General features: G+C 42.0%; 2 protein-coding genes across 3 annotated transcripts; one reads left to right on the plus strand and one right to left on the minus strand.

Moving 5' to 3' along the window:
- Positions 1 to 309: 309 nt before the first annotated feature.
- On the minus strand, positions 310 to 5,150 carry LOC121577995 (ADP-ribosylation factor-related protein 1-like). 2 transcript variants are annotated; one of them, XM_041892031.2, is made up of 7 exons: positions 4,536 to 5,150; positions 4,334 to 4,421; positions 4,140 to 4,222; positions 3,922 to 4,003; positions 3,221 to 3,291; positions 2,486 to 2,586; positions 310 to 1,459 (listed from the first exon to the last, which is right to left on the minus strand). In XM_041892031.2, the coding sequence occupies exons 1-7, from the start codon at positions 4,626 to 4,628 to the stop codon at positions 1,372 to 1,374; spliced, it is 606 nt and encodes a 201-aa protein (XP_041747965.1). In that variant the 5' UTR covers positions 4,629 to 5,150; the 3' UTR covers positions 310 to 1,371. The 2 variants fall into 2 exon arrangements, 1 of the variants encoding a protein (XP_041747965.1); XR_006002723.2 differs by lacking the exon at positions 3,221 to 3,291 and having other exon boundaries at positions 1,372 to 1,459.
- Positions 5,151 to 14,949: 9,799 nt separating this feature from the next.
- LOC121578820 (protein NLRC3-like) lies at positions 14,950 to 24,757 on the plus strand. The gene is made up of 7 exons (XM_045224095.1): positions 14,950 to 14,965; positions 15,113 to 16,877; positions 17,180 to 17,353; positions 17,496 to 17,505; positions 23,125 to 23,189; positions 23,352 to 23,401; positions 23,604 to 24,757. The coding sequence occupies exons 1-7, from the start codon at positions 14,950 to 14,952 to the stop codon at positions 24,251 to 24,253; spliced, it is 2,730 nt and encodes a 909-aa protein (XP_045080030.1). The 3' UTR covers positions 24,254 to 24,757.
- The last annotated feature ends 251 nt before the right edge of the window (positions 24,758 to 25,008 follow it).

Genomic DNA, 25,008 nt, shown 5'->3' on the forward strand with positions numbered 1-25,008 from the left:
CGTAATACATTTTCCGGTGGGTATTACATGCAGGTGAGTAACAACATTTTGATGAATAATCAACTAACTTCAACTGATAAAGTATTACCATACTCCCCCCTGGTGACGAGAGTTCAAATCCCATCCCTTCATGTTGGTTTTCCCGTCTTCATGTGTATCCCACTCTACCTTCCTAGTGGTCTGTCTCAGAAAAATATAATAAAGGAATCAGAATTCCGATCTCCTTAAAAAAAAAAAGAGCTGACATTCTACACATGTATTCATCACACCAACTGAAATCTATGAACGAAAGAACAAGTAAAACTAAAGTTAACTGTTCTGAAATGTTTTATTACATAATCTTCTTCATAACGTCATTAAAATACATTTTCAGCCTGATCATCGGAGTTACTTTACATATGTCACCAGGTTAGACAGAGTAAAAAGAGAGAGTGTCCCAAATGGCACCCTATTCCCTATACAGTGCACTACTTTTGACCAGAGCCCTATGGGGTGCCATTTGGTACTTAACCATACACAAACACCACACACTGCATTTCAAACTCTAAAACTAGTATTTCGACAGGGCCTGTCTATGAATATATCGTTGACCCTCTGTTACAATGTACAATTCCATTACATGTAGTGTCTTTGCATAATAAGAATCATAAGGTTGTGTCATGGTTCATCCTCTGACTGTTAAATAACCCACAAGCGACACAACAAATTGCATGGTATTGCCTTTAGAGCAATGATGTTTTTCAATAGACTACTAAGCCTCATTGGGTTGAAGACACAGACCCGTATTCAGAGTAATATAATCTGATTCTTTATGATCTAAAAGGCAAAACTGATCCCAGATCAGTACTCCTATTCAGAGTTGCTTTCTGAATACAGGCCGTGGAATTATATTACCGAAGGGAAAAGGAGGTACTTAGAGCTAGAGAGAAACTTTAAAAATCGACATGATGACACTTTTATAGTTTGATCAGAAAGACACATCATTCACACATTAACTGAGGTCCAAATGAAAAAGCCTCAAAAAGCTTTTCACCTCATATCCAAATAATAAACAATAATCAATTGTATCCCCAATTGTTTCCCCCTGATGCTAAGCTGCATCTGAAAACTAAATTGGATTTCAGACCACCCAAATAAGAGTTGAGGGAGACAAGTTAATTGCCGGGGCTTGGGTAGAGTCCATCTCTTGTTTCTGAAACTCACATTGTAGCAAAACTGCCGCCTGGATCGTTCGTATTCATTAAGGTTGTATTTCAATCGAAAACGGTTCATATCGGACAGTAAGTCCATATAGTCCGCCCTGTTTCAGTCCGTTTTCTACCATTTGGTGCCTAATGAATACCCCCCGGTTGTTGGAGGTCCTGGCTTGCTCTATGTGATGTCCTTCTGTCTCGGTGTCCGGTGAATGTTTCTGATGACGCACTTCACCATCCACTCAATGCCTTCGTTAACCCCCTGCCTGAGAGAGAATTCATGCCTTAGTTAACCCCTCTGTGTGAGAGAGAATTCAAGCCTTCATTAACCCTCTGTCTGAGAGAGAATTCAAGCCCTCATTAACCCTCTGCCTGAGAGAGAATTCATGCCCTCATTAACCCCCTGCCTGAGAGAGAATTCATGCCTTCATTAACCCCCTGCCTGAGAGAGAATTCATGCCCTCATTAACCCCCTGTCTGAGAGAGAATTCATTATCAGCAAAGAGTACAGCTGTTCTTTGAGCAATGATGATATACAGTTCATTTGTGCACACACACACACACACACACACACAGAGGGTTGGGGAATAACCGATTACATGTAATCTGAATATTTAAAAAACGAATTAATCAGTTACGTTACCAGCAAAAATATTGTAATCAGATTACAGATACTTATTACATTTTACATTTTATTCATTTAGCAGACGCTCTTATCCAGAGCGACTTACAGGAGCAATTAGGGTTAAGTGCCTTGCTCAAGGGCACATCGACAGATTTTTCACCTAGTCGGCTCGGGGATTAGAACCAGCGACCTTTCGGTTACTGGCACAACGCTCTTAACCACTAAGCTACCTGCCGCCCCAGTTACTTTTGGTTTACTTATGAAAAACTAGATGATTACTTTTAAATTCAGAAAGGATGTTTGCGGGGATGCTTGTTGTCTTCTTCTAATGCCGCTTAAGGGGAAAGTAATCCAAAAGTAACTGAAAGTAATACCATTATGTTACTGAGTTTGGGTAATCCAAAGTTACTGATTAGAATTTGACAGGTAACTTGTAACTAACGGATTACATTTAGAAAGTAACCTACCCAACCCTGCGGACACACACATGGACACGGACACACACGCATGTGCACAGACACACACGCCTAATGGAGTTCTCAATCATTTTACATTTTAGTCATTCAGCAGACGCTCTTATCCAGAGCGACTTACAGTTTTAGTGAGTGCATACATTTTTCAATCATGCCCAATGTACAACAGAGAGTAAAGCAGACTCTGTTCTTACCCTGTTAGGGCTGTGCAAGGCTGCACCAGACAATCTCTTTTCCCAATCTTTGGAGCGCAGTCACTAAAAGCGGTTTTGATGTCTGGCACAGACATACAGTTCTAGGGAAGAAACACAAAGACATATGCCTAAATTAATATAATCCTAGAGGATCTTCTAAGAGATAGGTGAATTCTATCTGTACACCAATCACATTGATTTAGATTAAGATCACTTTATTGGTCAAATGCACACAAGGTCCAACTTAAATTTGACTTCCACTTTTAACCCAACCCCACTGAAAAGACAAGCATACATACACATACAGGTTTTTGGAAGGTGCGGGTGGCCGGGGAGCTGTTGTTGTGGTAGGTTAAGTGCCTTGCTCAAGGGCATCCAGGATTTGATACCAGCAACCCTCCGGTTGCCGGCTCACTTCCCGACAGATTTTTCCTGTCAGACCTGGGATTCAAACTGGCAACCCTCCCATTGCTGGCTTGCATCTCTAACTGCCATGCTGAATTTCAAAGAGGTCAAAAGTGCTGTATTATGCTGAGCTTGGCAATGTATAGTATGTTAAACACTGTTTTTGTCATCTACCAAGGTGTGCATGAGGGATGGAGGACTACTTTGTTGTGATCATAGTGGCAAAACAACTTATTCAACAGGCCTTGTCATATTTTGTTTATACAAGGCGTGGTCAGTTTAGACAGGGCTACTCGTGATTTCAAAACAACCACAGACAGGACTGTATACCTCCACATCCTGCTTGTTGGCGAGCACCAGGAGAGGCACACCTTCCAAAACCTCACTGCTGATCATTTTGTCTGGAAAAGGAAAACAGAACTGTCAGTCCAAGCTAAGGTTCAATTCTCCACCCTTCTCTTAGAAGAGTGGATCTGCTGACTGCCTCTGATATGATGCAAAATTAATCATCACAGTTTTTGCTCTGTACTGAAAGCGCTCTATCTTGAAAACTTAAGACTGCTGACATGCACAATTTGGGTCGTTGCATTGGGATTGTACTAACAGTGAACTAATAAACAAAATACTAAAAAATCGTTTGAGTGAACTATTTTACATTTTTGTCATTTAGCAGACGCTCTTATCCAGAGCGACTTACAGTTAGTGAGTGCATACATGTTTTTTTTCCCACACTGGCCCCCCATGGGAAACGAACCCACAACCCTGGCGTTGCAAACGCCATGCTCTACCAACTGAGCTACACAGGACCTACGTGTATCTATCCCTTTAAAGTAATTTGATTGGTGTAAGCAGGGGCTAAGGAGTTTCCACCATATTCTCACACCTGTCGATTCCTTTGATATCTATGATATGGAGTGAACAAGAGTACACTTCAGGAAGTGAATCGGAATGTAGCCCATGACAAAGATAAGTCTATGAGCCTTGCTGACATTCTTCGCCGAATGCCTTAGGCAACCTAGTGAGAAACTCACCAAAGGCCTCTTTTGATTCTGATAGGCGCTCCTCATCGGTAGAGTCTATCACATAGATCACTCCATGGGACTCAGCATAGTACTGTGGATTCACAAAGTTAACAAAGCCATGTTTCAGCAATCAACCTCAAATCATTGTACTCAGCTTACAGATAAAGAGGCATATTACATCAAGCTAGCTATAATTTATTTGAGTGTGTGTAATTTGATGTGTTCACTTTGTCCCACAGCGACTGAAGCTCCTCTTGACCACCAAGGTCCCAGAACATTAGACGAGCCTTGCCCACATCGATTGTGCCGACTTGTGAGGAGAGAGTAGCAGAACATATTACAATGGAGTGGACTCCTGGAAAGCAATGTGCTACAATTGAATGCAACACAACAATGTCGGTCTTGTTGGTTGGCTACTTACTGTTTAGCCCAACTGTAGTGGTGATTTTGGACAAATTCATTCCCTTGTAGTTCTTACTGAACTTGGTCTTGGTCTGTTCCAGAAAGGTCTGTGTGTGTAGAAAATACATGACTAATCAAACAAGCATCAACACTTTCTCCAAAAGAGACAAACAAGGACAACAAACAGTAATATAAACTTGCTCTTCCACTGAAAGACTAACCGTTTTTCCTGCATTGTCCAGTCCTAGGATCAAGATGCAGTATTCGTCCTTCTGGAACACGTATTTGTACAGACCAGATAATAAGGTGTACATCTTCGGATTGTAAAGAAACACTAGCTGATGCGCAAGGCGAGCACCAACTCACATTGTACGGAAATATTCAGCTGTGTGGCTAGCCAGAGTTAGCAAGTCGAGTTTGCTAACTGTTACATGACTAACGTTAGCTATTTAGCTAGCTACCTGTGGTTTGAGGCAAGCAAGCTAACGTTACTTGTTCGTAATCGATACTAGCTAGCTGACTTGACATCAAACACTAAATTAAAATATAGCTAAAGCGCCAATCAAGGCACAAATACTTGGCTAGCTACAGTAGCTTGCTAATGCTAACTGTTATGGCTGTCTATCAAGACGTTAATGCCGCTGACGAGTGTAAAATATATTTGTTAGCGGACAATTTCAGCAAGTTACAAATCACATAAGGAGATCAAGGACAAGCTAGCAATCCCACAATATACCACCTAGCTATATCTACTTTGACAGAAGGATCTTATTTTATCTCGTCTTATTTTGGTAAACACGGTAGCCATTAGTATTTATTAAGTCGATATGCAATGCATTGTGGGAGTTGATGTCTTGTTGTGGTAAATTGAAGCAAATTAAATATCAAGAATGCATGTCGCTTTACGACGTATGCAGCAAAAATGTACACGTTTGTAGTGTTTACCATGTTTTTCTATTTTCTTTTTTCGGGAACGCTATATCCTACCACAATATGAGTCATAATACCCATAAAACCTAGCAGTCAAAAAAGGAAATGGTTCCGACCTAAACGCAGTGTCTCTGGTTGACTTACCTGTGAGGTGGAGCAAGGTGGGAAGGTCTTGACCGACAGGGGTGGAGCATGGCCTCTTCAGCGAAAAGACGAGCAGTTGGAAAGGGAGTAAGTCCCGATGATAGTGAGGATAACAGCTTGGATGAGGGATCGGAAGACGATGGTTATTCAGGAGAGGAGGACAGCGGATCAGAAGAGGAGAGCAATGAAGAGGTCAAGGCCGAGGATAGAATAGAGGCAGGAAGGGAAAGGAGGTGGGAAATGGAGTCCTTAGAGAATGCAAAAAACAGATATGTTTGGAGAAATGCAGTATTATCACAAGGAGACGTATACTTGGATGAATGACGAGGAATGGAGGGGAAAAGAGAGGCAGAGGACGATTGTGAGTTTGAGTCAGTTAAAAATGGCGGGAGAAGGTTTGTTAAAGAAGAGTGGTAGGAAATGTAAGCAAAGTGAGCTGAAGACAGGATTAGAAATGGAAGTGAATGAGGGTGATGTATCGGAGGTGGAAGGTGTGGTGAAGTAATTGTAGGGGTGGCCATGGGGCTGGCGATCAGACATGTCCAGTGCGAGAGAAGCAGGTTGAGGTATCCAGGGTAAGAGTAGAGAAGAAGTTGTCATATGCGGAGGCAGTGAAGAAAGTAGAGGAAGATGGGTCAAGGGGGAGGGATCGATCGGGAGGGAGCAGAGAGGGGGCAGAGAGAGAGGGGGCGGGAGCAGAGAGAGAGGGGCGGGGGGCAGAGAGAGAGGGGTGCGGGGGCAGAGAGAGAGGGGGGCGGGGGCAGAGAGAGAGAGAGAGGGGGCGGGGGCAGAGAGAGAGAGAGGGGGGGCGGGGGGCAGAGAGAGAGAGAGAGAGAGAGAGAGAGAGAGAGAGAGAGAGAGAGAGAGAGAGAGAGAGAGAGAGAGAGAATCTGAAGTCAAATGTCTTCTGTTTGCTGATGATCTGGTGCTTCTGTCACCAACCAAGGAGGGCCTACAGCAGCACCTAGATCTTCTGCACAGATTCTGTCAGACCTGGGCCCTGACAGTAAATCTCAGTAAGACAAAAATAATGGTGTTCCAAAAAGGTCCAGTTGCCAGGACCACAAATACAAATTCCATCTAGACACCGTTGCCCTAGAGCACACAAAAACTATACATACCTTGGCCTAAACATCAGCGCCACAGGTAACTTCCACAAAGCTGTGAACGATCTGAGAGACAAGGCAAGAAGGGCCTTCTATGCCATCAAAAGGAACATAAAATTTGACATACCAATTAGGATCTGGCTAAAAATACTTGAATCAGTTATAGAACCCATTGCCCTTTATGGTTCTGAGGTCTGGGGTCCGCTCACCAACCAAGAATTCACAAAATGGGACAAACACCAAATTGAGACTCTGCATGCAGAATTCTGCAAAAACATCCCCCGTGTACAACGTAAAACACCAAATAATGCATGCAGAGCAGAATTAGGCCAATACCCGCTAATTATCAAAATCCAGAAAAGAGCCGTTAAATTCTATAACCACTTAAAAGGAAGCGATTCCCAAACCTTCCATAACAAAGCCATCACCTACAGAGAGATGAACTTGGAGAAGAGTCCCCTAAGTAAGCTTGTCCTGGGGCTGTGTTCACAAACGCAAACAGCCCCCACACAGCCCCAGGACAACAACAACAACAACAACAACAACACAATTAGACCCAACCAAATCATGAGAAAACAAAAAGAGAATTACTTGACACATTGGAAAGAACAAACAAATAAACAGAGCAAACTAGAATGCTATTTGGCCCTAAACAGAGAGTACACAGTGGCAGAATACCTGACCACTGTGACTGACCCAAACTTAAGGAAAGCTTTGACTATGTACAGACTCAGTGAGCATAGCCTTGCTATTGAGAAAGGCCGCCGTAGGCAGACCTGGCTCTCAAGAGAAGACAGGCTATGTGCACACTGCCCACAAAATGAGGTGGAAACTGAGCTGCACTTCCTAACCTCCTGCCAAATGTATGACCATATTAGAGACACATATTTCCCTCAGATTACAAGCGATCCACAAAGAATTCGGAAAACAAACCCAATTTTGATAAACTCCCTTATCTACTGGGTGAAAAACCACAGTGTGCCATCACAGCTGCAAGATTTGTGACCTGTTGCCACAAGAAAAGGGCAACCAGTGAAGAACAAACACCATTGTAAATACAACCCATATTTATGTTGATTTATTTTCCCATTTGTACTTTAACTATTTGCACATTGTTACAACACTGTATATATACATAATATGACATTTGAAATGTCTTTATTCTTTTGAAACTTCTGAGTGTAATGTTTACTGTTAATATTTATTGTTAATTTCACTTTTGTTTACTATCTACTTCACTTGCTTTGGCAATGTTAACACACGTTTCCCATGCCAATAAAGCCCTTAAATTGAAATTGAAATTGAAATTGAATTGAGAGAGAGAGAGAGAGAGAGAGAGAGAGAGAGAGAGAGAGAGAGAGAGAGAGAGAGAGAGAGAGAGAGAGAGAGAGACTCACACTCACACTCGGGAAGCAGGAAGAAGGAAGAAAATGACATGCATTTTCACCCCTCTCCCACAGCATAACCAACAGAGGGTAAGCAGAACAGACCAGATGATATTACTATACATTTACAGTTGCTGAGTTATTATTTTCTTAAAAGGGAAAATGTTTCATATGACTTAGGCTACCTAATGTCTTAGTCAACGAAGTTGTGGCGGGTTGGACTGGAATGTACTTTGAGGGTTATTTATTGGCCCAGTAAAGCATTTCATTCTTCTCCACATGATATAGTAATACCTCTATTCTGATGTAAAGTAGTGCTCCAGACATCATGGCGTAGGAAATGTTAAGCTGTTTTCTGTGATTTTAAAGGATTCATTTGGCTACTCACCACTGTGGCTAATGATTGACAGGAGAAGTGTCACAGTAACCAAGTTATAAACCTCAAAACGTCTCCAGACATAGTGGTATTCGCGCATTGAGACTGATCAAGAATCAGAAATGTTTATTTGATTGATTGATTTATTTTTATTTATTTTTGGGTTAAATCAAATAGAGGATAACACATGAATGCATTATACAACACTTGTTTTCAAAGTGGGTCTCAGGCCTCCAAGCTGCTCACTTGACAAAACTAGAAATATTGGTATGGCTGCATGTACCAATCATCAACATGATGTTAATAGCATGTGGGTAGACTGTGCACATACCTCTCTTTAGGCCAGGCCTGTCGAAGTGTTCTTTTATCACGTGTCAATGTTATGTAAGATATACATAGATAACACATACCTAGAGATGGCACGAGTATGCAGCTTAAGATGGTGGCTGTGTTCCAGGCCCGACTGCATTGCAGACGCCTGCCAGATCTCATAACGCATGGATAGGTGTTTAACATATCAGCTAACCGCATCTTATGATATAGCAATCTGATGACCGAATACACAGTCAAGGACGTGGCACACAACCATTGGTTAATGCAATGTAACGCCTGAAATGTGGTTGGCCTGGAGCGTGACTATTATCAAAACAGTGGTCGCGTTGTGAGATCTGGCAGGCATCTACAATGTAGTCAAACTGGAATGTGCACAGCACTAATGAGTGTATAAATGCTGCCCTTTAGAGAAAAAATATATATACAGTGGGGAGAACAAGTATTTGATACACTGCCGATTTTGCAGGTTTTCCTACTTACGAAGCATGTAGAGTTCTGTAATTTTTATCATAGGTACACTTCAACTGTGAGAGACGGAATCTAAAACAAAAATCCAGAAAATCACATTGTATGATTTTTAAGTAATTCATTTGCATTTTATTGCATGACATAAGTATTTGATCACCTACCAACCAGTAAGAATTCCGGCTCTCACAGACCTGTTAGTTTATCTTTAAGAAGCCCTCCTGTTCTCCACTCATTACCTGTATTAACTGCACCTGTTTGAACTCGTTACCTGTATAAAAGACACCTGTCCACACACTCAATCAAACAGACTCCAACCTCTCCACAATGGCCAAGACCAGAGAGCTGTGTAAGGACATCAGGGATAAAATTGTAGACCTGCACAAGGCTGTGATGGGCTACAGGACAATAGGCAAGCAGCTTGGTGAGAAGGCAACAACTGTTGGCGCAATTATTATAAAATGGAAGAAGTTCAAGATGAAGGTCAATCACCCTCGGTCTGGGGCTCCATGCAAGATCACCTCGTGGGGCATCAATGATCATGAGGAAGGTGAGGGATCAGCCCAGACCTACACGGCAGGACCTGGTCAATGACCTGAAGAGAGCTGGGACCACAGTCTCAAAGAAAACCATTAGTAACACACTACGCCATCATGGATTAAAATCCTGCAGCGCACGCAAGGTCCCCCTGCTCAAGTCAGCGCATGTCCAGGCCCGTCTGAAGTTTGCCAATGACCATCTGGATGATCCAGAGGAGGAATGGGAGAAGGTCATGTGGTCTGATGAGACAAAAATAGAGCTTTTTGGTCTAAACTCCACTCGCCGTGTTTGGAGGAAGAAGAAGGATGAGTACAACCCCAAGAACACCATCCCAACCATGAAGCATGGAGGTGGAAACATCATTCTTTGGGGATGCTTTTCTGCAAAGGGGACAGGACGACTGCACCGTATTGAGGGGAGGATGGATGGGGCCATGTATCGCGAGATCTTGGCCAACAACCTCCTTCCCTCAGTAAGAGCATTGAAGATGGGTCGTGGCTGGGTCTTCCAGCATGACAACGACCCGAAACACACAGCCAGGGCAACCAAGGAGTGGCTCCGTAAGAAGCATCTCAAGGTCCTGGAGTGGCTAGCCAGTCTCCAGACCTGAACCCAATAGAACATCTTTGGAGGGAGCTGAAAGTCCGTATTGCCCAGCGACAGCCCCGAAACCTGAAGGATCTGGAGAAGGTCTGTATGGAGGAGTGGGCCAAAATCCCTGCTGCAGTGTGTGCAAACCTGGTCAAGACCTACAGGAAACGTATGATCTCTGTAATTGCAAACAAAGGTTTCTGTACCAAATATTAAGTTCTGCTTTTCTGACGTATCAAATACTTATGTCATGCAATAAAATGCAAATTCATTACTTAAAAATCATACAATGTAATTTTCTGGATTTTATTTTTTTGAAATGTACCTATGATACGAATTACAGACCTCTACATGCTTTGTAAGTAGGAAAACCTGCAAAATCGGCAGTGTATCAAATACTTGTTCTCCCCACTGTATATATATTTTTTCACCAAACTGATCGAACAAAAGCAAAGGGCACAGCTCCACTGCATCCAAACTATTTTTATTTAGAGTGGGACACCTGTGTTTGTCCCACTGTGTGTAAGAAATAATAAAATAAAGATCTCACTGTTCTAGACCGAAACATTGCTGCTATGGATTTACTCTGTAAATATAAAGTGAGTTCTGAAAGCAGCAAAATTGCTCCCTTTCCTTTTGAAGAAATTGAAATTGGATAATAATAGGAGCAGCTAGAGAAAAATAAGTTGGTTATGCAATGAGTCTCAGTTTTACAGAGTTGAGTTCTCTTTTGGTGGCCATGATGATGTGAATGTTTCAGCTTGTCAGCATGGCACACTCCCTTATAGACCTCCTGGATGACCTGGAGCATGAGTTGGTTCAGGTTTTTCTGTGACTCATGAAACTCTGTTGGACTTCCCACCCTTTTGAAGAGGCGATGTGACAGACATTGTTGAAAAGATGTTGAAGGTCTACGTTGATGAAGGATCCCACTGCATGTGCTGAGTAAAATCCGCTGTAATGGAACACAGGTGGGTTTTTGTACTCTATGGGTATTGAAGAAGAGGGGGATACATGGGCCTATACACACATTTATTCTACCTCCCGATAATACAACACACTGCTTGTCTGTCATGAACAGAAACCATTATTTCCTGGTATTGATGGCCAAACACTCCTGCTGGCTCAGCAGGCAGTCTCACCACAGCAGAGGGGACAGCACAAGCTTTCTTTATCAGTAATTTTTCATGTTTTGTATTTGTTTCAGACTTTCTATGTTGTGTTAACACCCCAGAATAAAGCCACAACGATACGTGACACTCACACACAGCTTTGTTTTCGTGGAATTTCAGGACTTTTAGGACTGTAAAAATGTTTGACCATTAAATATCCTATTTTCCCTAACCCCTAAACCTAAACCTAAACTTAACCCCAAAACCCTAAACCTAGACCTTAAGTTTAAAATAGCATTTGAACAAATTCAGAACCTGAAAAAAGTCCTGACTTTTAATAAAAGTGATAGTTTCCCTACCTTTTCAGGACATTCGGGGGGAATGTTAGGACATTGAGGTCCTGATATTGTAGGAAAACAAGTACGCACACACACACACACACACTGAATAGCTCTTCTCTCTCTCTCTCAGCAGTGAATGGAGCTGGAGGGCAGGTCTGAGCGAGCATCAGTCCAGCTGTTCAGTGTGTGAGCAGGGGCTGAGAGACCCCGTCTCTTTTATCTGTGGACACAGAGTGTGCAGACAGTGCATCGGCAGCTACAGGGACCAGCCTGGTCTATCAGGAGACCCTGGCTGCCCCCAGTGTGGAAAGAGATCCAGAACACATCCTGAACCGAACCTACTACAGCTACAACAACCTGGTATTAGACACCAAGAAAGTAAGACACCTTTTTGAAAATTATGATTATTTAGCCAATTTCTTTGTAGTAAAAAGTATACTTGAAAAATGTTTATGGCTCAAAATGATTGACCAAATACATTTGGATCTACATTTATATCGTGCAATTAGAATGTTCACCATCAATTTTCAAATCACTATGTCAATGTTGTTATGTTTGTTTGTCAATTAACAGAAGACCAGCATGTTGAGGAGCATAGAGTAGCTTCTATCTCAACCTCCATTAGAGCTCAGGATGGAAGCGTTATCATCGCCCCATTCATCTACAACTCCACTGTAAGAGACATCATCATCACTGTGCCAAAAACAGGTGAACCCATTATCATTCTCACACAGTTGATGTCTGTATGAACAGATACCGGTTTTAGTGAAACATCTCAGGTCAGATGTTATGTTGTGTTGTGCAGACCTGCGATAACTATAGTTTTAACTACAGTGGGGCAAAAAAGTATTTAGTCAGCCACCAATTGTGCAAGTTCTCCCACTTAAAAAGATGAGAGAGGCCTGTAATTTTCATCATAGGTACACGTCAACTATGAAAGACAAAATGAGAAAAAAAATTCCAGAAAATTATATTATAGGATTTTTTATGAATTTATTTGCAAATTATGGTGGAAAATAAGTATTTGGTCAATAACAAAAGTTTTGTCAATACTTTGTTATATACCCTTTGTTGGCAATGACACAGGTCAAACGTTTTCTGTAAGTCTTCACAAGGTTTTCACACACTGTTGCTGGTATTTTGGCCCATTCCTCCATGCAGATCTCCTCTAGAGCAGTGATGTTTTGGGGCTGTCGCTGGGCAACACGGACTTTCAACTCCCTCCAAAGATTTTCTATGGGGTTGAGATCTGGAGACTGGCTAAGCCACTCCAGGACCTTGGAAATGCTTCTTACGAAGCCACTCCTTCGTTGCCCGGGCGGTGTGTTTGGGATCATTGTCATGCTGAAAGACCCAGCCACGTTTCATCTTCAATGCCCTTGCTGATGGAAGGAGGTTTTCACTCAAAATCTCACGATACATGGCCCCATTCATTCTTTCCTTTACACGGATCAGTCGTCCTGGTCCCTTTGCAGAAAAACAGCCCCAAAGCATGATGTTTCACCCCCATGCTTCACAGTAGGTATGGTGTTCTTTGGATGCAACTCAGCATTCTTTGTCCTCCAAACACGACGAGTTGAGTTTTTACCAAAAAGTTATATTTTGGTTTCATCTGACCATATGACATTCTCCCAATCCTCTTCTGGATCATCCAAATGCACTCTAGCAAACTTCAGACGGGCCTGGACATGTACTGGCTTAAGCAGGGGACACGTCTTGCACTGCAGGATTTGAGTCCCTGGCGGCGTGGTGTGTTACTGATGGTAGGCTTTGTTACTTTGGTCCCAGCTCTCTGCAGGTCATTCACTAGGTCCCCCCGTGTGGTTCTGGGATTTTTGCTCACCGTTCTTGTGATCAATTTGACCCCACGGGGTGAGATCTTGCGTGGAGCCCCAGATCGAGGGAGATTATCAGTGGTCTTGTATGTCTTCCATTTCCTAATAATTGCTCCCACAGTTGATTTCTTCAAACCAAGCTGCTTACCTATTGCAGATTCAGTCTTCCCAGCCTGGTGCAGGTCTACAATTTTGTTTCTGGTGTCCTTTGACAGCTCTTTGGTCTTGGCCATAGTGGAGTTTGGAGTGTGACTGTTTGAGGTTGTGGACAGGTGTCTTTTATACTGATAACAAGTTCAAACAAGTGCCATTAATACAGGTAACGAGTGGAGGACAGAGGAGCCTCTTAAAGAAGAAGTTACAGGTCTGTGAGAGCCAGAAATCTTGCTTGTTTGTAGGTGACCAAATACTTATTTTCCACCATAATTTGCAAATAAATTCATTAAAAATCCTACAATGTGATTTTCTGGATTTTTTTTTCTCAATTTGTCTGTCATAGTTGACGTGTACCTATGATGAAAATTACAGGCCTCTCTCATCTTTTTAAGTGGGAGAACTTGCACAATTGGTTTCTGACTAAATACTTTTTTTCCCCACTGTATGCTTTGTGGAAAGTAACTATTTTCCCTGGGGAACAAATAGTTACTTTGGAGGTGACTACAGCTATTTGAATAGAGTCTTCATCAAATATTTGGCAGCCATCAAATACATATTTTTTTGTTTTCAAATAACTTGTATATATTCAAATACTTTCAAATATTGTTTGGTTTTCTGAGAGGTATTCAAAATACTTTCAAATATGATTTGTTTTTCTGAGACCTGTATTTGAATATTAAAGAAAAAAGTTGCCTTTAAGTTGAAACTCTATATTAACTATATTTGACTGCCTCAAGTATTTGAAAAGTTGGCATTTACAACTATTTTCTGCCCAGGTCTGGTGTTGTCAGATGCTAGCTGATGTTTTGTCATACGGTAGATTGACTTACGCCAGGATTCTTTCAATTCATATTCAGAACTGTAGGTTTCCTAGCTACAAGCATTATTGATTCTCTTTCTTATTATTTCTAGAAGCCCCACATAGCTGTTCCACACAACAAGGGTAAGGCATCAAACATTGTATTTCTTGTAATTCTAGTTACAGCCATCACGTGTTGCAACTGTTCTATACACTACTAAAGAACGAGGTCCTATACACTATTGTGCACATTCAATTTCCTGACACCTTATATCAATGATGATTGTCCTCTTTGGGAATAGAATTGGGGACTATTGTAACTCAGTCTCTGTCTTTTCTCTCTTGTCTCTCCAGTGAGTTGAGCATCGGTTCATTACGCCTGCCCCCTGTGTACCATACAACCTGGTATTTGACGGCACAAAAAACAACACCACAGGTTTATGCATTTGCCCCAGATCTAATTCATTCAACTCAGCATAAACATATTTTGATCTGATGTTGATTCAAAATGGTAACACAAGTATGAGCCTCAGAATCAGTTGGCTGGAGCAATATACTCCACTTGAATTGTTTTAATGAGACTTTTAGAGTGGCTTCTGAGTAACAGAGTAAACAGCCTTATTCAAAAGAGGGTTACAATAAGAATACTTTATAACTTTATGTTTTTGTTTACATTTCATTCTAGTGAATGATATTCTGAAGACATACAAAGCCAGTCTGAGGAAGAAGTTTGGATTTGTGTTAGAAGGCACTGCAGTAGATCGAACTCCCCTTAATAGGATTTACACACAGCTCTACATCACACAGGGAGAGAGTGAAGGGGTTAATAAAGAACATGAGGTTCGGCAGATTGAATATACATCCAGGAGAAAAACATCACCAGACACTCCTATCGACTGTAATAACATTTTCAAACCCTCACATGGAGAAGAGGAACACATCAGAACTGTGCTGACGAAGGGCATCGCTGGAATCGGAAAAACAGTCTCAGTGAAGAAATTCATCATCGACTGGGCAGAAGGACAAGCCAATCAGGATGTAGATTTCATCTTTGTGCTTCCTTTCAGAGAGCTGAATCGGATTAAAAACCAATGCAGTCTTCATGGACTTTTAAATGGTTTTCATCCTGAACTTTCTGTGATAGAAGACGCAAAGCAGTACACTGATTGTAAAGTTTTGTTCATCTTTGATGGTCTGGATGAAAGCAGACTTCCTTTGGATTTCCAAAACAACAAGACACTGTTTGATATGACACAGATGTCATCAGTAGACGAGTTGCTGACTAACCTCATCGAGGGGACTCTGTTTTCCAAAGCGCTCCTCTGGATAACCTCCAGACCAGCAGGAGCCAATCAGATCCCCCGCGACTTGGTCAGTCGGATGACAGAAGTACGAGGTTTCACTGACACCCAGAGAGAAGAATACTTCAAGAAGAGATTCGGTGAAGGCAAACTAGCCAACAAAATAATCTCACATGTAAAGACATCAAGGAGCCTCCACATCATGTGCCACATACCAGTCTTCTGTTGGATCACTGCAAAGGTTCTAGAGGACGTGTTTCGTGGACAGAGAAATGAGATCGGAGAGATCCTTACAACTCTGACTGAGATGTACATTCGCCTCATGGTCATTCAGATAAACCTGGCAAATGAAAAGTATCAGGGGCAGAATGAGAGGGATAGACAGAAGATCTTGGCAACAAATAAAGTCTTCATTTTGAACCTGGCACAATTAGCATTTGAACAGCTGCAAGAGGGCAATATCATATTCGACGAGGATGACCTGAGAAACTGTGGGATTGATGTTAGTGAAGCCTCAACGTACTCTGAGTTTTGCACAGAATTCCTCAAAGAAGAGTGTGGGTTGTATACAAAGGTGTACTGCTTTGTGCACCTGACCTTTCAGGAGTTCCTTGCTGCACTGCATGTCTTTCACTGCTGTGTGAGCAACAACATCAAGGCCCTTGAGTCTTTCCTGGAGAATGCTTCTACAGCGCTTCCCTTGCATGAGTTGCTGAAGATGATGGTGGACAAAGCCACGAATAGTCCAAATGGACACCTGGACCTATTCCTCCGCTTCCTTGTTGGCATAACACTGGAATCCAATCAGAGGTTGTTGCAAGGCCTACTTCCAAAAACAAAGATCAGCTCAGAGACTGTTGAGGAGATTAGGAAATACCTCAAGAATCCTGGTGCACATCATGTCTCACCTGAAAGGTACATCAACCTTTTCCTCTGTTTGACTGAGATGAAGGACAATTCAGTTCAGGAGAACGTTCAGAAGTTCCTTGAGTCAGGAGAAGAATTGTCTCCTGCTGACTGCTCAGCACTGGCCTATGTGCTTCTGATGTCAGAGGAGGTGCAGGATGAGTTTGACTTGGTGAAATACAACACATCAGAGGAGGGGCATGACAGACTGGTCCCAGCTGTGAGAAACTGCAGAAAGGCAAGGTAAGGCTTCAGTCAAGACTAAACTCACACATACCAGAAAATGATTAAATCAGAATAATTCTAGTCCACATTTTTCATAATATGTGTGTATGCTGAGATACCTAATACTCCTAACCATTTGTATGTGTTTGCTTTCATTTCACTTAGAATTTTCTTTATCAGAACAACAGGTTTCATGAGGTCATTCTCATAAGTTACTATGGACAGATCCGACTCAGCACACACTGAATACAATAGGATTCAACAGTTTGCCATGGCCTGCACAACATCAGACTGTAACGATATGTTCTCTGTTTCTGCAGACTGTCTGGCTATACTCTTTCAAATCAGGTCTGTGACACACTGGCCTCCGTTCTCCAATCAGCATACTCACCTCTGAGAGAGTTGGACCTGAGGAACAGTGAGCTGTTTGATGATGGAGAGTTAATACTTTTTTCTGGACTGGAGGATCCACACTGTAAACTGGAGACACTGAGGTCAGTACATTTGGAGACATCTTTAAATCACCAGAAACTGTAATATTGTTGGACAGTTTGTTAAAGGGATAGTTCAGGACTTTATCTACTTCCCCAGAGTCAGATAAACTTGTGAATACCATCTTTATGTCTATGTGTCCAGTATGAAGGAAGTTAGAGGTAGTTTTGCGAGTCAATGCTAATTACAGTAGCGTAAGCTTGCGCTAACTCTAGTTAGCCATTGCGCTCACGCTAGTTAGCAATTTTGCTAACGCTAGTTGGCAACTTCCATAAAACTGAACACAGAGACATAAAAATGGTATACAGTGAGGGAAAAAAGTATTTGATCCCCTGCTGATTTTGTACGTTTGCACACTGACAAAGACATGATCAGTCTATAATTTTAATGGTAGGTTTATTTGAACAGTGAGAGACAGAATAACAACAAAAAACGCATGTCAAAAATGTTATAAATTGATTTGCATTTTAATGAGGGAAATAAGTATTTGACCCCTCTGCAAAACATGACTTAGTACTTAGTGGCAAAACCCTTGTTGGCAATCACAGAGGTCAGACGTTTCTTGTAGTTGGCCACCAGGTTTGCACACATCTCAGGAGGGATTTTGTCCCATTCCTCTTTGCAGATCTTCTCCAAGTCATTAAGGTTTCGAGGCTGATGTTTGGCAACTCGAACCTTCAGCTCCCTCCACAGATTTTCTATGGGATTAAGGTCTGGAGACTGGCTAGGCCACTCCAGGACCTTAATGTGCTTCTTCTTGAGCCACTACTTTGTTGACTTGGCTGTGTGTTTTGGGTCATTGTCATGCTGGAATATCCATCCACGACCCATTTTCAATGCCCTGGCTGAGGGAAGGAGGTTCTCACCCAAGATTTGACGGAACATGGCCCCGTCCATCGTCCCTTTGATGCGGTGAAGTTGTCCTGTCCCCTTAGCAGAAAAACACCCCCAAAGCTTAATGTTTCCACCTCCATGTTTGACGATGGGGATGGTGTTCTTGGGGTCATAGGCAGCATTCCTCCTCCTCCAAACACGGTGAGTTGAGTTGTTGCCAAAGTGCTCGATTTTGGTCTCATCTGACCACAACACTTTCACCCAGTTCTCCTCTGAATCATTCAGATGTTCATTGGCAAACTTCAGACAGGCCTGTATATGTGCTTTCTTGAGCAGGGGGACCTTGCGGGCGCTGCAGGATTTCAGTCCTTCACGGCGTAGTGTGTTACCAATAGTTTTCTTGGTGACTATGGTCCCAGCTGCCTTGAGATCATTGACAAGATCCTCCCGTATAGTTCTGGGCTGATTCCTCACCATTCTCATGATCATTGCAACTCCACGAGGTGAGATCTTGCATGGAGCCCCAGGTCGAGGGAGATTGACAGTTCTTTTGTGTTTCTTCCATTTCCGAATAATCGCACCAACTGTTGTCACCTTCTCACCAAACTGCTTGGCGATGGTCTTGTAGCCCATTCCAGCTTTGTGTAGGTCTACAATCTTGTCCCTGACATCCTTGGAGAGCTCTTTGGTCTTGGCCATGGTGGAGAGTTTGGAATCGGATTGATTGATTGCTTCTGTGGACAGGTGTCTTTTATACAGGTAACAAACTGAGATTAGGAGCACTCCCTTTAAGAGTGTGCTCCTAATCTTAGCTCATTACCTGTATACAAGACACTTGGGAGCCAGAAATCTTTCTGATTGAGAGGGGGTCAAATACTTATTTCCCTCATTAAAATGCAAATAAATGTATAACATTTTTGACATGCGTTTTTCTGGATTATTTTGTTGTTATTCTGTCTCTCACTGTTCAAATAAACCTACCATTAAAATTACAGACTGATCTTTTCTTTGTCAGTGGGCAAACGTACAAAATCAGCAGGGGATCAAATACTTTTTTCCCTCCCTGTGCATGAGTTCAACTGACTCTTGGGAAATAGATAAAGGGCTTCATTGCCAAAATCCCAAACTATCCCTTTAAGGTTAATTTTCAGCCTAAGGACATGCTCTAATGCATTCTGTTTTCGTTGATCATAATTAGCACTAAGATCATCTTAAGTGCATTGGTAGACAATCGACGAACAATGATCTTAATGCTAAAGGTGATGATTATGTTTTTGGGAAGCTCATCCCAGCCTGTTTCAATGGTATGTTCTCACATCTTTATAGACTTGCTGGCTGTGGCATCACTGGGGAGTCTTGTGAAATATTGGTCTCTCTTAAGTTATCCCTTATTGAGTTGGACCTGAGTTACAACAGACTGAAGGATTTTGGAGTGAAGCTGCTTGCTGCTGAATTGTTGAGCCTGCACTGTAAACTCGAGAAAATGAGGTCAGTCATTACTTTTGTGATTTTCCTCTCATTATGGCTACTTGTTGCCTAGTGTGTTGTAATATTATTATTTCTCTCATTTAGGCTGAATCGATGTTGTCTGACCGAAGACTGTTGTGAAGAGTTGGCCTCAGCTCTCAGTTCAACCTCCTCTCACCTGAGAGAGCTGGACCTGAGTCACAATGACCTGCAGGATTCAGGAGTGAAGTTGCTCTCTGATGGACTAGGGCATCAAAACTGTAGACTAGAGATACTGAGGTCAGTATTTACGAACATACTGTACATAAATATGGCCTGGATTCAATCAGATCGAGCATTAACCAGCGTTAGCCAGCATTGGAGGTGTAACTGTGGTATGAGGTGACATATCGGTGAGCAGCTGCTCATGTGTGTCACAAACCAGTCCCTTCCTTATTAACCCTACTGTGTTAGAAGTTCAAATGGCGCTAGAAAGTATAGGCTCTATCGCTGTTAGAAATAATGACTCTCGAATGTCAAACCATTGATGTTAGGCTAATGCATGTTTTCATGTTCATTTGGATCGGGGGGATTTATGCCTATCAATCTAATTTGAGCGTTTGAACTGTGCAACGGCTGCGTGGGATTTGTGGGATTATAATCGGGTGTGGTTTTGTTGTATCCAATGGCAGTGTGTGTGATAAGGTAACGCAACGAGCTGCTTGTGGATTTAACAGCTCTAATGTAGTTCCACCTTTGACACCGCCAAAACAAAGCTATGCGGATGTCAATCTGATCGAATCTAGCCCTAGATCATAAAAACACCTTATGTTCATTCTTGCACTAACACTTGTCTTTCCTCACTTGCACGGATTTCTCTGATACGTGCTTTATTTATTTAAATTTTTTTAGGGGGTAGATCAGCTTTAATATTGCAGATTGTAACTTCCATCAATGTAATTGTCTGCATCACTTCCAATCCCCCATATGTTTTTTTTTCTCGCAAATATATATACATATATACATACACATGGGTGAGACAATCTTACTAATTTGCTAGAGAACCAGTTCGGATTTAAGTATAACTGTTGTATGACTGAAGCTTTTAGTGATAGGTCTAATGCTTTAATATTTAATAATTTCTGTCCTCCGAATTCATTATATAAATAGGCTCGTTTAGTTTTGTCTGGCTTGCCGTTCCAAATAAAATGGAAAAAAAAATTCTCATATAATTTAAAGAACTGTTCACTAGGCGTAGGCAAGACCATAAGCAAATAGGTAAACTGGGATAATACTAAAGAGTTAATCAGGGTGATTTTTCCACAAATTGACAGGTATTTACCTTTCCATGGTAGCAAGATCTTATCTATTTTAGCTAACTTTCTATAAAAATGTACTGGAGTGAGATCATTTATTTCATTTGGGATATGTATTCCGAGTATATCCACATCACCATCAGACCATTTTATTGGTAAACTATATACAGTGGGGAGAACAAGTACTTGATACACTGCCGATTTTGCAGGTTTTCCTACTTACAAAGCATGTAGAGGTCTGTAATCACATTGTATGATTTTTAAGTAATTAATTTGCATTTTATTGCATGACATAAGTATTTGATACATCAGAAAAGCAGAACTTAATATTTGGTACAGAAACCTTTGTTTGCAATTACAGAGATCATACGTTTCCTGTAGGTCTTGACCAGGTTTGCACACACTGCAGCAGGGATTTTGGCCCACTCCTCCATACAGACCTTCTCCAGATCCTTCAGGTTTCGGGGCTGTCGCTGGGCAATACAGACTTTCAGCTCCCTCCAAAGATTTTATATTGGGTTCAGGTCTGGAGACTGAGGCCACTCCAGGACCTTGAGATGCTTCTTACGGAGCCACTCCTTAGTTGCCCTGGCTGTGTGTTTCGGGTTGTTGTCATTATGGAAGACCCAGCCACGACCCATCTTCAATGCTCTTACTGAGGGAAGGAGGTTGTTGGCCAAGATCTCGCGATACATGGCCCCATCCATCCTCCCCTCAATACGGTGTAGTCGTCTTGTCCCCTTTGCAGAAAAGCATCCCCAAAGAATGATGTTTCCACCTCCATGCTTCACGGTTGGGATGGTGTTCTTGGGGTTGTACTCATCCTTCTTCTTCCTCCAAACACGGCGAGTGGAGTTTAGACCAAAAAGCTATATTTTTGTCTCATCAGACCACATGACCTTCTCCCATTCCTCCCCTGGATCATCCAGATGGTCATTGGCAAACTTCAGACGGGCCTGGACATGCGCTGGCTTGAGCAGGGGGACCTTGCGTGCGCTGCAGGATTTTAATCCATGACGGCTTAGTGTGTTACTAATGGTTTTCTTTGAGACTGTGGTCCCAGCTCTCTTCAGGTCATTGACCAGGTCCTGCCGTGTAGTTCTGGGCTGATCCCTCACCTTCCTCATGATCATTGATGCCCCACGAGGTGAGATCTTGCATGGAGCCCCAGACCAAGGGTGATTGACCGTCATCTTGAACTTCTTCCATTTTCTAATAATTGCGCCAACAGTTGTTGCCTTCTCACCAAGCTGCTTGCCTATTGTCCTGTAGCCCATCCCAGCCTTGTGGAGGTCTACATTTTTATCCCTGATGTCCTTACACAGCTCTCTGGTCTTGGCCATTGTGGAGAGGTTGGAGTCTGTTTGATTGAGTGTGTGGACAGGTGTCTTTTATACAGGTAACGAGTTCAAACAGGTGCAGTTAATACAGGTAATGAGTGGAGAACAGGAGGGCTTCTTAAAGAAAAACGTACAGGTCTGTGAGAGCCGGAATTCTTACTGGTTGGTAGGTGATCAAATACTTATGTCATGCAATAAAATGCAAATTAATTACTTAAAAATCATACAATGTGATTTTCTGGATTTTTGTTTTAGATTCTGTCTCTCACAGTTGAAGTGTACCTATGATAAAAATTACAGACCTCTACATGCTTTGTAAGTAGGAAAACCTGCAGAATCGGCAGTGTATCAAATACTTGTTCTCCCTACTGTAGGTAATGTAAAATTTGTATTTTTTAGTGATCCAATACGTAATATAATACATTTATCATAATTTGGTTGTAATCCAGAGAGGTTAGAAAATGTATCTAGATCCTCTATGAGGCTGTGGAGGGATTCAAGTTGTGGATTTAAAAGAAAACGCTGTACTTACAATGACTGTGATATGTGGTTGTCTTTCCCTATTTGAATGGACTGGCTGCAAGTCGCTCTGGATAAGAGCGTCTGCTAAATAACCAAAATGTAGATGTAAATGCATTAACAATAGTCTATCTCTAAAAAGAAGGGTTCGTATTTCAGCTCTCACCACCCGATAGCCGCAGCCAAGTTGTAAAAGCCTGATGTTTTTTTCTCTGCAGGCTATCGTTCTGTAAAGTCACAGAGGAAGGCTGTGCTGCTCTGGCTTCAGCTCTGAGGTCAAACCCCTCCCACCTGAGAGAGCTGGACCTGAGCTTCAATCACCCAGGAGACTCAGGAGTGAAGCTGCTCTCTGCTAAACTGGAGGAGGCCCGTTGTAAACTCAAGTTAGTGCAGTAAATCTGAGACAATCTTCTCATTTGTATGCATATTTCTCTCCTATTTGAACCACGACATTGAATTCTGACCTTTCAGTAATTCCAATGGCAACACTTTACTTGTTTCCTTGTCACTCACTCACTCACTCACTGTCTGCTCCTCTGCCACAGTGTGGACCATAATGAAGAGATCTGGATAGAACCACAGCTGCTTAAGAAGTGTATGTTTGTTTGTCTGTTTTAACAAGTCATCTATTTTGGTCAATGTACTAAAAGAACACATTCATTATTCCTGTAAATGTAGTGGAGGTAAGACACTTTAGTGATGAGGTAGTTCACATCCCACCCGTGACATAAACACACAGACGCATTGGTTTGATCCAGCTTATTTTACCCTCCTCTGACCTCTCTTTTCATCCACAGATGCCTGTGAGCCCATACTAGACCTCAACACAGTAAGCAGACTCCTATCTCTGTCTCAACAAAACAGACAGGTGACAGGGGTTCGAGAGCAGCAGCCGTATCCTGATCACCCAGAGAGATTTGACTGTCCACAGGTGCTGTGTACAGAGGGTCTGAGTGGGCGCCATTACTGGGAGGCAGAGGGGAGTGGGCACTTGACTGTCATAGGAGTGGCATATAAAGGAATCAGCAGAAAAGGAAATGGTCGTGTCTGTAAGCTTGGATCCAATGACAATTCCTGGTGTCTAGCCTGCTCCAAGTACCATGACTCTGCCGACTACAATAATGAAACCACTAAAATAACCTCCCCCGCAAAGCTATCCGAGCAAAACAAGGGAGTAGGAGTGTTTCTGGACTGTCCTGCTGGAACTGTCTCCTTCTATGAGGTCTCCTCTGACACAATGACCCACCTTTATACATTCCAGACCACATTCACTGAGCCCCTCTATCCAGCATTTGGAATCGAGACTACAAACTCCTCAGTGTCTTTCGGGGTTGCCAGTAGTCCTGTAGAGGCTAACAGGCCATCGGTGGAAGAATTTCAAGAATTGGGTGGTTTTTCCTTAATTGGAGGATTTCTTCATAAAAATCTTTTCCATTACAGAAACTGAAGAAGTTTTTATTGGAGTGATTTTCATTGATTGTGCCAACATTAAGTAATTACAATCTCATCGAGGTCAATCATTGAATATAAAGGACTGTTTTTGTATAAGATATGGGAATATTACTGTTTGTGAAATGTTTGCGTTGCTTCACACACAACATGCCTGCTTGGTGCTGTATCTGATTCTGAAAACTGCTGACTACTAATGACAACATATGTTGATTTACTGACCTTATTGCAGACACATATGTCTATTTTTCCCACAATCATCAGACATTACATCAATACTGGAGGGGGAGTAGACGACTTCCTCTGATAAACATGATGACATGCTTTCATAAGCATGAGAAATGTTTTCTCTACTTGTATTATTTGAAAAGTACTATGAATGGGATGTAAAGCTTCAACAATGTTTTGAATGTTAGATGAAATTGTGATGTGCTTATATACAGTTGAAGTCGGAAGTTTACATACACTTAGGTTGGAGTCATTAAATCTCGTTTTTCAACCACTCCACAAATTTCTTGTTAATAAACTATAGTTTTGGCAAGTCGGTTAGGACATCTACTTTGTGCATGACACAAGTAATTTTTCCAACAATTGTTTACAGACCGATTATTTCACTTATAATTCACTGTATCACAATTCCAGTGGGTCAGAAGTTTACATACACTAAGTTGACTGTGCCTTTAAACAGCTTGGAAAATTCCAGAAAATGATGTCATGGCTTTAGAAGCTTCTGATAGGCTAATTGACATCATT

Source organism: Coregonus clupeaformis, chromosome 12, assembly GCF_020615455.1.
Source record: "Coregonus clupeaformis isolate EN_2021a chromosome 12, ASM2061545v1, whole genome shotgun sequence".
Classification (NCBI taxonomy): Eukaryota; Metazoa; Chordata; class Actinopteri; order Salmoniformes; family Salmonidae; genus Coregonus; species Coregonus clupeaformis.

Excerpts from the sequence above, each read along its gene's own strand:
- LOC121577995 (XM_041892031.2), bottom strand. The coding sequence starts at position 4,628 with ATGTACACCTTATTATCTGGTCTGTACAAATACGTGTTCCAGAAGGAC. Across the intron at positions 3,292-3,921 it reads AGAATCAAAAGAGGCCTTTG|ACAAAATGATCAGCAGTGAG; the intron begins GTGAGTTTCTCA and ends TTCCTTTTCCAG. Across the intron at positions 2,587-3,220 it reads CCAACAAGCAGGATGTGGAG|AACTGTATGTCTGTGCCAGA; the intron begins GTATACAGTCCT and ends TTTCTTCCCTAG.
- LOC121578820 (XM_045224095.1), top strand. Across the intron at positions 16,878-17,179 it reads AGAAACTGCAGAAAGGCAAG|ACTGTCTGGCTATACTCTTT; the intron begins GTAAGGCTTCAG and ends CTGTTTCTGCAG. Across the intron at positions 23,190-23,351 it reads GAGGCCCGTTGTAAACTCAA|TGTGGACCATAATGAAGAGA; the intron begins GTTAGTGCAGTA and ends CCTCTGCCACAG.